General features: G+C 35.6%; 1 protein-coding gene across 3 annotated transcripts in view; it reads right to left on the bottom strand.

Moving 5' to 3' along the window:
- MAN1A2 (mannosidase alpha class 1A member 2) overlaps positions 1-13,942 on the bottom strand; it is a 172,775-nt gene that overhangs the window by 63,639 nt on the left and 95,194 nt on the right. For all 3 annotated transcript variants that reach the window (XM_036854140.1, XM_036854150.1, XM_036854145.1), the window contains exon 6: positions 5,257-5,351. In XM_036854140.1, the coding sequence (XP_036710035.1) occupies positions 5,257-5,351 (95 nt within the window). The remainder of the gene's footprint in view (positions 1-5,256; positions 5,352-13,942) is intronic.

The raw sequence follows: 13,942 nt of genomic DNA, 5'->3' as shown, positions 1-13,942 counted from the left end.
TCAGCTGAAAGCCTGGGGTCTTTACCAAGGGCCCTTCACCTTGGCAGCTTTAAACACTAACCTCTGTCTCCCCAGTACCATGTACTTGTTAAACTTTCCCCTTTATATCTACCTGTATACTGGCAATTCAATTTGATATGTTTTATTTATGTGTTGAGAAAACATTAAAATAGATATCAGGGTATATCACTACCTTGCTGAAAGTTCGTTAATTTTTTGGTGCTAAGAATCAAGGAAGAAATATGGATACAGTAACTATGTAGGACAGTCATTCATTTCACAAATATTAAGTGCCTACTATTATCTGGGACATATAGTACTGAACCTGACATATAACATTCCTGTTCCCATAATAAGTAAGACCATTTTAATAGTGATAATTGTTATGAAGAAAATTAAATAGAGGACAGAATACTGAGTACTAGTGATGGAAAATGAGTTCGAAGACTTTATGTATAATGTTCAAAGAGTTTCTAAAATGACACAATTTAAACTGAGACCTGAATGATGAGAAGGAGCTAGTGATGAACAGAGACGGAACAAGAGAATTCCCAGCAGAGGAAACGGCAAACGCAATGGCCCTGAGGAAAAAGTTGGCTAGTGTGGCTGGAGCTCAGGAAGGGGAAGTGAATGATACAGAATGAGGTTAGAAAGTTAGGTAAAATCCAGACTGTGCAGAAATTCTGTAGGCTATGGTGACATTTAAAGTTTTTTTTATTTTAAGTATGATGGAACATCATGGAGAATTTTAAGGAATGTAACATAATATTTAAAGAATAAAGCATACCATTTAGAAAGATTACCTAGGCGTCAGCATGGCGAATGGATTATAGCAAAGTCAAGTATAAACACAGAATCCCATTTCCATGTAAAAACTTCTGTCCCAAAGTCCCAAATGAAAGTTTCATTCATAGTGCATTTAAACATCTCAAAATACTAAATTCTAAACAAGGTTTTTCACTTTTTATTTTACAGACAGCCTCACAGGGCCCTCCACCTTGGCAGGCTTAAACACTAACCTCTGTCTTGCCAGTACCATGTAGCTGTTAAATTAGCTTCCAAATGCTGTTATCTAGTTTTTTTCAGTCCCCGTGCATGGGCAGGTATAGAATCAGCCAACAATTTGAGGAAAATTTGTACATAAATTTTGGGGCTTTTCCTCTGCAATTCCTTCCTGTCTTGAGATACCTGTCCCTCGTATCTCAGCCATTCTGGCAGCTCCAAGACCTGACCATAGTCTTCTTTGCCCTAAATGACCATTACTTTAGGCTTGGCTTCAATTGCCCTGCACCATAATTTAGAATATGCCCTCGGGGGTAAAGCCAGTGTTTCTAGGAGATGACCTTCTCTTAGGATCACAGCCCCTTGGGTCCTCCCTTAGTTAGTTGCTCTCTAATCCCTTCAAACCATCTTGCTGACCTTTTATGATTGTTTTCAGTGGGAGAGTTAACCTGATACAAGCTATTCCATGGCTGGAACTGGAAGTCTAGATTAATTATTCAAGTAGCAAAGTTCACAGGTTATTCCTACTAGAACTCTAAACCATTCTGCAAGGTCTTTTCTACTTTTAGGAGGAAGTAAAAAATATAAATCTTTCTCTCACTGAAGGACTGATGTTATTGGTTTTAGACTTTTTAGCACTAGCTGATTTTTTAAACTCTCTATCACCTAGATAAATACTAAATTAGGTAAGTCAAATGACAAGTATGGAATAATTATGAGCTTTTTTAGACACAAGAACCATATCTTAGAATTACCACTAAAGTGTAAGCAGAATAGAGTAATACATGATTTGGTAGAGGAGTTGAAATAGATGTAGAAAATAAGGATAATAATCTTAACTACTGATGTAGCACATAGGCTCCTAGTCCTGCCATTAATTAACTGTAGGACCTTGAGCAAGGTATTTGCCTTCTCTGACCCAGGAGTCCCACTCCTGGGCATATACCTAGAGAAAACCATAATTCCAAAAGATACATGCACCCCAGTGTTCACTGCAGCACTATTTACAATAGCCAGGACATGGGAGCAACCTAAATGTCCATCAACAGAGGAATGGATAAAGAAGATGTGGTACATATATACAATGGAATATTACTCAGCCTTAAAAATGAACGAAATTGTGCCGTTGGCAGAGACATGCATAGACCTAGAGACTGTCATACAGAGTGAAGTCAGAAAGAGAAAAACAAATATCATATATTAACGCACATATGTGGAATTGAGAAAAATGAACCTATTTGCAAAGCAGAAACAGAGACACAGATGTAGAGAACAAATGTATGGACACCAAGTGGGGGAGGGTGGGATGGACTGGGAGATTGGGATTGATGTATGTACACTACTATGTATGAAGTAGATGGCTGGTGAGTACTACTGTATAGCACAGGGGAAGAAAAAAAAAGAAGGTACCATGTTTGCAGGACATATATTAAGTTAACCTTAAAAATGCATTCCAGTATACATTAGGTGCAGACAAATACTGTTTGATTCCACTTATATGAGGTACCTAGAATAGTCAAATTCATAGAGTCAGAAAGTACACTGGTAGATGTCAGGGGCGGGGGGTGGGGACTGGGGAGGGGGAATGGGGAGTTAGTGTTTAAGAGGGACAGAGTTTCAGTTTAGGAAGGTGAAAAATTCGGGAGATGGATGATAGAGAGAGTTACACAACAATGTGAATGTACTTAGTGCCACTGAACTATACAGTTAAATATGGTTAAAATAGTTATGTTTTTTATTATGTGACTTTTACCACAATAAAAAAAAAAAAAAAGATATTTGCTTTCTGTGAGACTCAGTTTCCTTACCCATAATGTGAGAGTTCATGATACCTAGCTCACATGGTTGTTAGGAAATTAAATGACATTTAAGATTGTGAAAACACCTCACAAAGAGCCTAGTAAGAATAGTATCTAATGAGTTTTTGAATAATTTTATTCTAAGTTATTTTAACAGTTTATCTAGAGAAAAAAACGTCCTCAATCTGATACAGGCAATTGATTAAAAAATCTACAGCCAGCATCATATTTGATGATTTTTTTAAAAAAAGCAGTATTATAAAAACATCTTATGGAAATCCAGAAGACTATAAAATATAGGTGAAGACAATCTTTTTAACCAAGATTGAAAACCCAGAAGTTATAAAAGATATATTTGAATATATAAACATTTAAAACTTAGGAATGAAAAATTATTATAAATAAAGCTAACAAACAAGTAGTAGAACAGGGAAAAAAGAAATAATTCTATAATCTACAAGGCTCTTTTATAAACTAACTAGAAAAAGACAAACAATCCAATCAACACTAGGAACAGACAATTCACAAAAAACAAATCTAGATGTTCAACAAATTTATGAAAAGATGCTCAAATTCACTAAGCAGAAAATACAAATGAAAATAACAATAGTAACACTTTATAGCCATCAGTCTCTTGAAAATTAAACAGAACATATACTTGTAGACATTTTGGTACTCTCACACATTGTTGATGGAAATGTGATGACCTACAGCCTTTTGGAAAACATCTGGGGAGTAACTACTAAATTTAAAAATACATATATGCTTTGATCCAGAAATTCCACACTTGGGAATCTATCCCACAAAGAAAAAAGAGACATATGCCCTTTGATACATCAATCATATTCCTAAGAATCATTTTCAGAGAAAATTCTCCACTAAACAAGGACACATATAACAGGATGCTATTGTAACAGTGTTTATGGTAGCAAAATAATGGAAATAAACAAATACCACTGATGTGGAATGATTAAACAAATTATGGTATAACCTTTGTATTATAATATATCCTATATTCTACTATGTAGTCATCACAAAGATTGATTTAAAGTTCTGTGGCATGACCTGGAAGAGTATTTCCATGAGATTTTGTTGAGTGAGAAAAATAAGAAGTAGAAAAGCAAGTATCCAAACAAACCATAAAAAATTTTAAAAGCTCCACCAGTATCTATGTGTGTGCTTCTGTACGCTATATAGCATATTGTAGGAGATAAATAATGTTAGATTATTAACATGAGTTGGCTTTCAGACAGCAAGATTGGAAGAAAGTCTGTTTGTGAGACACATGTAGAACTCAATCAAAAACAAAAACAAAAACCTTTAAAAAAATTGGTAAATAATTACATCTGTGATCTATAAACCCAAGTAAAATATGCACGTGTATGAATATATACAAAGAAACAACATGAAAATTAAACTTATGTTCAAGACATGGTCCTTGAAAAGCCTTCTATTTTCATCTCAATCTAAGTTTGAAGTTCTGCAATGCTGGATTTTTCGGTTATTTTCTACATAGACAAATAATAATAATAATAATAATATCCTGCAGTCTTTCTTCATCTCAGACTTAAATTGTAAGCTAATTAAGTTAACATTCTTATTATCTAAGAAAGTTATATGATATGACTCTGACAATGCTACTGAAGGAAACATCAGAAAATCTGTCATGAAACTAAGGACAGAGAACAGGTATGTGACCACATCCTTTTGTGGAGTTTGGTCTGGAACTCTAGCTAGCTTTTTCCTCACAAACAGGGAGTTTACATTATATATATTGCATGACATCAAAGAATAGTAAAGTTAGATGTCATGTTCAGTATTAAATACTGATTTCTCAGTGAAAATTAAAACTTTATAAAGTTCTCCATTAGAAAGAAATGACTAAAATAGATTAGTTTTCCCAAATAAAGCTGTCACAGAATCATGCCTCACTTTGAACTTCAACAGTGTAAATACCATAAAAAGGACCCTATAGTCAACGTCAGGAATTATGTCTTCCCTTATCATCAGTAAGACGTTCAGCAGTAGGAAGCCCTGATTTTAAGGTATACTGTGTTCCATTTTGACTTAGAAAAAGATCAACACGTCGTGTACATAAAACAAAAGAGGGAAAGCACTTTGAATCCATTACAGCGCTAAATGGAAATGAATAAGCAAATCATAAAGAAACAACTATTTTGTAAGAGACAGAAATCTAGACTTAGAGAAACAAGCAGTAGAAACTGGAATACGGTTAAGGCAAGCGAACTGTTTCAAAGTAAAGAACATATTTTAAAAATCAGACAATGTTTTAAAGAAATATGCTTCTGTACATATGAAGAGAAAAACAGTTTAAGTCTTAAAAAGTATGGTGGGGGCTGATCATTAGAAATTTCTAATACCTTTTTAAAGGGTCAAAAAATCAGTTAATCTAATTTATTTAGAACAGGAATAACCACATAAAAATAGAATCTACCTTTTCAGATTCACCATTGCCCAAGGAATCCCCGTAGGTGTATTAAAGGCAGGAAGGAGTTTCTCAGCCAATTGGACTGCTTTAATCTTGAATATCTGAGATAAAAACATGAACATTCATAAATTATGAAATTACTGTTGTCAATAATATTTCCTGGTCTCTTATAGGACGCACACCACAATGTACCGGATAAATGAAAGTACGAGGGGAAAAAATGGCATCTCTTTTGGTACCACAGAGCATACAGCAATCAGAGAGAATGGTTGTAAAGTGGATGGATACTGAGGAAAAAGCTACCCAACGTGAAATGGCCAGAAACTGCAATTAATTGAAAGGGAAGGACATGGTTTTGGTGTTGATATTATCTGTATTCTCAACTGGCAAAAAAATCTGAGAGAAAACACTAGGCTATGAAATCTTCATCCATGGTATACAAGCTTAGTACAAATATTAAAACAAAAGAAAGAGATGCGACCCAATTTGGATAAATGCCCTTGAATAACTATAAGCTTGTTAATATCTCAACATTCTCCAACAAGGTTCAGCCACATTTATTAAAAGAAAAGAAAATGTTTATGTTCACATTCCAAGTTTATTTTATGAGTTATAAATGCTTCACCCCTTGGTCCCAGCTGCTGCTTTTTTTGGTACATAAAACAATAAATTGCCTAAATATCAATGGCTCTCAAACTTTAAAAACCATGTACTATTACCAAGACATATATAGTAAGATTTCTAATATTCTTAGCATATACCAACAGATTTGTGTACCTCATTTTGTAGACTACTGACTTATAGAAGAGACTCAAAACTGAGATTAGGTCATAATATCCTACTAGGAAAAGTGGTGTGTTCTTCTATATGCCCCAAATCTATCCTCTCTCAAATTAATTTCAAATTCGTTGGACATTTAAGGTTCCATCTTTTCATTGCAGTCAAGTACTTTTGTTAAAATATTATTAGATTTTTCAAATAAGTCAGTAGTTGAAAGCCAGGACTAGATCAAAGTTCTAAGTTGACGTTATATTAACAAAGCATACCAACATTATTGGGGGGATAAATTAGAGAGGAGTATGTGCAAGTAGACAAAGCAATATGATGTTCAGATGTTTTGCAAGGTTCCTTAAATAAGGAAAAACTCAGCAGAACTTTTAATTAGATATTCTCATATATCTACAATTTACCATTTCCTTGAATACTTACTTTAACACAAAAATACCCGTGAAAAATGTAACAATTTAAGGTAAAAGTTTTAATAATTTTCTCATATTCATCCCATGAATTCAGAAAAGCAAATGGAAAACTCAGTTCTCTCTGTATTAACATTTATATGTTAGTAAAGAGAAATTACATTATACAGTAAAGAGTATTGCTTCTTTACCTCATGCTTCACCATGAGGACAAAGGGACTAAGTTCTTATCTAAGAACTAATATTAATGCTGTGTATTTGTTAATCACATATTTTTGTATCACATCTTTTACATATAAAACTAATATTCAAAATGGTAAATTAACTTATAAACATAAGCTTTTTCTAAATAGAAAGCATTCTCATTTCACTTCCAGAAGTAATTAGCGACACATTTTCTAATTTTCAACTTCCTATGTCAGTTAACATATATAGTAACCAATTATAGTACACGACCCAAAAAGAAAACACCACCCTCATGTCATTGAGAAAGAATTCCTTATGTAGAATTCTTAATTTATTCAGGAATATACAAAATCTTTAATGATAAATATACCACAGCCTTACACTCCTTATTTGCAGAAACATAGTTTGGCAGACAACAGCAGTAGCTAATTTAAAACAAATTAGTTAGTATGCAATGCAGGCAAATAATATAAAATCCAAAAAGTATCAAAGTAAACCATAAGTCCCTTTTCCAGTCCTATCCCTTGACCACACAGTTCCTTCCATTGATACAATGCAAATAGCTATCAATTTCTCAACTATCTAGTAAATATTTTGTGCTAAATCAGTTCTATCATATACATGGCTCCTAGCATGTCACATCAAGTCCTCATTTTCCATTTCTGAGAAATAGAAATTCTATTACAGTTTATACACACATGCCTTTGTCTTTCTGTCTTTCAAACACAGAATATCATATACTCTATGCTCATCTTGCTTCTTTCATTTATTGTACCTTGGAGATCTTTCCAAATCATTCCACATCCTTCTCTTTAGTGGCTGCAGAATTTCCCCTGTATAGATCATACTGTAATTTATTTAGTCAGTCTCCTATTGCTAGACGTATGTTTCCAAACTATGTGACTCTGTATGATAAATTCCAAGAGTGGAATTACTGAATCTATGGGTATATTTATTTGTAATTTTAATAGTTAATGCCAATTTGTTCTCTACACATTTCACAAATTTATATTTCTACCAGAATTTATGACCAGCTGTTTCCCTGTATTTTTGTTAACATAAAAGTTGTCAAACTTTTGATTGCTGCTAATCTGATAACTGAAAAGGGATACTCCATTGTCATTTTTATTTTCATTTTTTTTATTATGAATGTGTAGATACTCAACACTCACTCAAATCTTTCAAGCATACCTTCATACATTGCAGAGGATGGATTACTATACATAACATTTCCCAGACTCCACTCCAGCTAAAGTTCGAGACAAGGCCTAGGCATTGCTGAGTAGACATAAATATGCAATATTTGGAAGGAAGAAGTAAATGATCTGAAGCAGTGATCTTTCAAGCACAGTGGTGACAGTGTCTGATTCTTCTGTGGTAGCTCTGACAGAAGTTCCAGTGACTGGTGCCTAGCTTCAAAGACAACATGTGGGGAACAGAGGGAATGGAGCTGGATCATACCATGAAAGCCACATGGTATGCTTGAGCATTTCTCCTGCCTGCATGTTTCCAAGCTATATAACAAAAATATCTGATTTCATGGCCCTCCCAAAGATTCTGTTAGCTGGTCAGTACCCTCTAATAAATCACTAGATAAAACAGATTGTTTTCTGCAACTAGGACTCTTGACTAATAAGATGATGAAAGTGAATCAATTATTTACATGTTTAAGAGTTTCAACAACACTTAAATGAAGACTTCCAAAACATTTATTTATAGAAAAAAAACTTTTATGTATTCATTATCCATGATGTAAAATCTCCCAGTTATTTTTACCAGAACAAATTGTAAGTAATGGAACTATGCTAAAACTGGTCCTAGGTTTAGAAAAATTAGGACTAGAAGAATTACCTAGGTCTGGAAGAATTGGAAGAAATGGGATTAAACAGGTAAAATGTGGCAAGACTATGAAGAGCTTTAAAACATAAGCAATGAAACTTAGGGTAACACAACAGATAACACAGAAGCACTGTAGATTCTTGAGGAGGGAAGTGATATTAGAATTCATGTACACTTTTAGTTGTTCTTTTTTAATTGGACTATTTACTAAAGTAATAATCTGTTTTCAACCTAGTAGAGTTAGAATGTAAAATAGAAGTCAAGAGTTCATAACGCTCAAATGACTTCCCATCTCATTCAGAGTAAAAGTCACAGCTCTTTAAAAGGCTACAAAACATTTTTTTTCCAAATAAATATATTACTTCTGTGGCCTCACTCCCTTTCTCCCTGCTCCAGTAACCTTCTTCAGCCCCACTAACCTCTTTTGTTATTCTCTGAGAATGCCAGTAATGCTTTTTCTTCACTAACTTTAACTTTCATTTGCTGTTCCTTTCAACTAAATGCTCTTATAAACGAAACCCTCAAGGCTCTCTCTTATCTCCTGCAGCTCTTTACACAAATGTTATCTTCACATGCACTCCCTGATCATCCTATTTGAAATTAAAAACCCCTTATCCCCTTCCATGCTTTATTTTTCTCCTGAGCACTTATCACTAACAGTGTATATATGTGTATGTAAGTGTGTGTATACACACACTCTCTCTCCCATATATACCTTGTTTATTGCCTTTTACCCTCGCAGCAGAATGTAAGCCATGGTTGAACAGGAATTTTTTTCTAGTATTCACTGCTGTATTCGTAGTACCTAAAAGAGTGCCTAGTGTATTCAATATGCTCAACTAGTGTTGAATGGATTAATTTAAGAAGCCAAAGTGTAAAGAGATTTAAAGTAAACAAGTAAATTATCTTCTCTCGCCTCCATACCAACCCCATCTCCCTGAGATATTCAATGTTAACATATAAAAGTTTTAAGGACTCTTTACAATATTCTACAAAAATGTTGGGTTGATGATGACGATGATGATAATGGCAAGCATATATATTAATCCATTTGATCCCCACAACAACCCAATGAGGTAGGTATTATTGTTACTCCCATTTTACAGGGTTGAAACTGAGGTATAAAACAGAGAAGTTAACTTGCCCAAGGTCATACAGTGGTAAGTCTGAATTTAAACCCAGGCAGTGCAGCTCAAGTTCATGTACTTGCTTTACTATTTCACTATATTAGATATAAATACAGATATAGACATATTTTATACTGTGCATTATTTAATCATAATTTTATCGACAATAATTCTTTAAAATGTTTTATTAATTTATTGCACAACTCTGTCCTCCCTCTTGAATGATCATTTGGCTAATATAAAATTCTGCACTGGCAGTTATTTTATCTCAGCAGTATAAAGATATTATTCCAATGTCTTCTGGCATCTATTGCTGTGGAGAACTCTGCTGTTAGCTGTCATTCTTTTGTAAGTAATCAGCCCTTTTTCTTTGGTAGCTTTTAGTATTTCCTCCTTATTCTTGATATTTTTTCAAATATTGATTCTCTATCATTTATTCCATTAAACTCATCTGAGACTCCTAATAAACATTAATATTTCTCAATCTATTTTATATCTCTCAACTCTTTTTCTTATTCTCCCTTTGGCTCTCTATACTGCATTCTAGATGAATTTTCATTATCACCATGAACAGGGGCACCCTTAAAGGCTAGACAGGTGTTCCTTAGGACCAAGTGAGGGATACTACAAAACTGCTGGTTAACACAGAGGTAGAAACACATCTCCCACTCATAAGGAGCCTGCAAACAATATTTCATAACTCATGATGAAATCTAAGATTTTATTTTACTTGCTAACAAGTTAGCCTGCCACAGTTTCATGAATATTGGCAGAAGACAGAAGACTACTGTGTCAGAGATAAAAAGACTACATTATTCATGGCAAAGTACCAGCCAAAGCTTCAAGTTTACTTCCATTGGTCGTACACGTCCCACCCTTACCCCCACCTAAGTCACAGAGAGATGACCCAAAGGGCCCATGATGGATTCCTGCACATACATTGGGCTGCCTTACAGAAGAACACTGAGTTTGGAGAATCTCTTTTATACTAAGTGAAAGCAAGCTTATTTGTCCAGGGTAAGACATTAATTCAACCCTGCAAGCATAAGCCTGATGAGCCGGGAAAAGAGCAGTCAGGGGCTTATTATATTCTTGGTATTCCCAGCAAAAGTGTGCAGAGATGCTCAGGCCCCATAGTGGATGGCTTTCCTGAACCTTCCACATCAGCAGTAACAGAAGTGCCTTCCTGTAGCAGCAGCTGAATCCACTTTGCAGTTTTTCCAACACTTGCAGAACCAGCTTCATCACCCTCAATCCTCACTCCAAAGACACCTGCCAGCACATTTTCATCAGAGGTCTGAGTTTCAGCTATGTAGAGCCCTTTCTCTGAAGTTTCTAAGTTTCAGTAATTAAAACCTCTTGCCCATATTCCCTCAGCCATGGTTGCTTCCTGTAGGAGCCACCTCCATGATACCTTAGAGTATTCTTTTTAATCTAGCACTTTCCTAGTTAATTTTATACCCAGTTAATAACTCTTTTTTTTTTAATAAATTTATTTATTTATTTATCTATGGCTGTGTTGGGTCTTCGTTTCTGTACGAGGGCTTTCTCCAGTTGCGGCAAGCGGGGGCCACTCCTCATCGCGGTGCGCGGGCCTCTCACCGTCGCGGCCTCTCCCGTTGCGGAGCACAGGCTCCAGACGCGCAGGCTCAGTAGTTGTGGCTCACGGGCCTAGCCGCTCCGCGGCATGTGGGATCTTCCCCGACCGGGGCACGAACCCGTGTCCCCTGCATTGGCAGGCGGATTCCTAACCACTGCGCCACCAGGGAAGCCCCAATAACTCTTTATATGAAATTCTCTCTGTTCAAATAACTGGCATGGTTTCTGTCTCTTATAAATCGAATCCTGGCTGATAAATAAATAATCCATATTTTCTTATTACCTATTATTAAATATTTGCTTATTTAAAACAGGAAAAGGAAAAAAAATTAAATCACACCAGTTCCTCTATTCTGAACCAAATACTATTAAATATTTTGATATATTACCATCCTCCTTTTTTCTGTACAAACATACAATTTTTAAGTAATTGGATTTTTATTCTTTCATTTCCTGCTACTAACATAGTATCGTAAGTACCTTTCCAATTTTTACAAAACTGCCTAATTTACTGTATCCATTTCCTCTCCTACCACTCACTACTCCACCTATTTCAACCTAGTTTCTGCCCCCATCATTTTACTTAAAGGAATCTTGCTAAGGATTAGCCACACATTTGAGCAAAGAGCATTTTCAGACATTATTGACCAGTTCCTCCTTAAAATATTTCCCTTATATTCAATAATACTACAATCTCCCTGCCTCCTTCACTGACTCATCCTCCTCATACTTGACCTTTAATGTTGTGCTTCTTGAGGGTTGATTCTAGGTCTCCTTCTCTTCCTTTTCTAAATTACCTCCCTGAGCAAGCTCATGTGTGCCTGTTTTCAATTATCAGCAAAGCAAGTGACTCCCAAATTTATATCACCCGTCAACACCTCTCCAGTGAGTACCAGATCCATTACATCTGTCTACTATTTATTTCTACTTAAATATAGCAAAATCCCCTCAAATTCAAAACACCTGAAACAAACTGATGAGCATCCCCTCCCAATCCAGTATTCTTAAAGTTTTCAATATCTAATAACTGCCCCACCATCAGTCTAGTACCAAAACCCAGAAAACTGGAGGCGAGACCAACTCATCCTTCTGCCTCATTTCCCCCTGCACAGTATCACCCAACCCTTTTGAATTCATCTTCCTTGATATCATTTATCTCTCTCATCTCTACAGCCCATCTTTAGTCCAAGTTGCTATTATTATTTGCCCCAAATACTGCAATGGCTAACTGACTGGATGAATGGAAACACACACACACACCCCCCACAAGCTACTGGTCTATCACTTGCTTTTGTCACTAAATATATCAAGCCTATGTTTACTGGTTGAAATATATCAAACTTATGTTCATAGTTGTACAGTATTCCATAGTAGTAGATGTATCAATTTATTCAACCATGCCCCCAGATGAATATTCAGGTCTTTGCAAACGCTGGCCTACTACATGTTTTCAAACACTGGATACTACAAACACTAATGCAATGAAAAAATCCTTCTGAGTATACCTTATGTATCCACGTTGTTACTTTTAGATAATACATTCCTAGAAGTGGGTTAGTGGGTCAGAGAATTTTACATTTTAAGTGTTTACTTGACACAAGCTAAATCATTTTCCAAAAAGTTTGTATCGTTTGTATTCTCTCCAACAGCATATCAAACATTTGTTAAAATTTAAATGTATTTAATTAGATACTATAAAGTGGGTACATTTTATTGTATATAAATTAACTTCATTCAATAGTTGCTTAAAAAAACAAACTTTGAACTTTTTTTTTATTTTTATTTTTTTTTATTTTTGACTGTGTTGGGTCTTCGTTTCTGTGCCAGGGCTTTCTCTAGTTGCGGCGAGCGGGGGCCACTCTTCATTGCGGTGCGCGGGCCTCTCACTATCGCAGCCTCTCTTGTTGCGGAGCACAGGCTCCAGACGCGCAGGCTCAGTAATTGTGGCTCACGGGCCCAGTTGCTCTGCGGCATGTGGGATCTTCCCAGACCAGGGCTCCAACCCGTGTTCCCTGTATTAGCAGGTGGATTCTCAACCACTGCGCCACCAGGGAAGCCCAAACTTTGAACTTTTAAGTTCTTTACCAGGCAGAGAATGTGGAAGGGTGAGAGTCTATTTCAGGCAGAAAATTATGGTATAGCTCGATAAACATATAGGGAAATAAAACAAAGTGATCTAAATACACAGTTTCATGCATGCAGAATTTGGGGCTTCTCCTCTGTGGCTCCCTCCTGTCCTGGATTTTACTCCTAAATTTCTAGCACCTGTGGTAGCCCTAAACTCTGTCTTCTGACATGATTTTAAACAGGATTTTTTTACTTTCTCTTTCTGATATTTCACTGTTAGTGTAAAGAAATGCAACAGATTTCTGTATATTAATCTTGTATCCTGCTACCTTGCTGAATTCATTTATTAGTTCTAATAGTTTTCGTGTGGATACTTTAGGGTTCTCTATAGAGTATCATGTCACCTGCATATAATGACAATTTTACCTCTTTCCTTCCAATTTGAATACCTTTTGTTTCTTTTCCTTGTCTGACTGCTGTGGCTAGGACTTCCAATACTATGTTGAATAGAAGTGGTGAGAGTGGGCATGCTTGTCTTGTTCCAGCATTTAGCAGGAAGGCTTTCAGCTTTTTGCCATTGAGTATTATGTTGACTGTGGCTTTGTCATAAATGGCTTTTATTATGTTGAGATATGTTCCCTCTATACTCATTTTGGTGAGAGTTTTTATCATGAATGG

Source organism: Balaenoptera musculus, chromosome 1, assembly GCF_009873245.2.
Source record: "Balaenoptera musculus isolate JJ_BM4_2016_0621 chromosome 1, mBalMus1.pri.v3, whole genome shotgun sequence".
Lineage (NCBI taxonomy): Eukaryota > Metazoa > Chordata > Mammalia > Artiodactyla > Balaenopteridae > Balaenoptera > Balaenoptera musculus.
The sequence above is the reverse complement of the archived record's forward strand: the minus strand, read 5'-3'. Positions and strand labels throughout refer to the sequence as shown.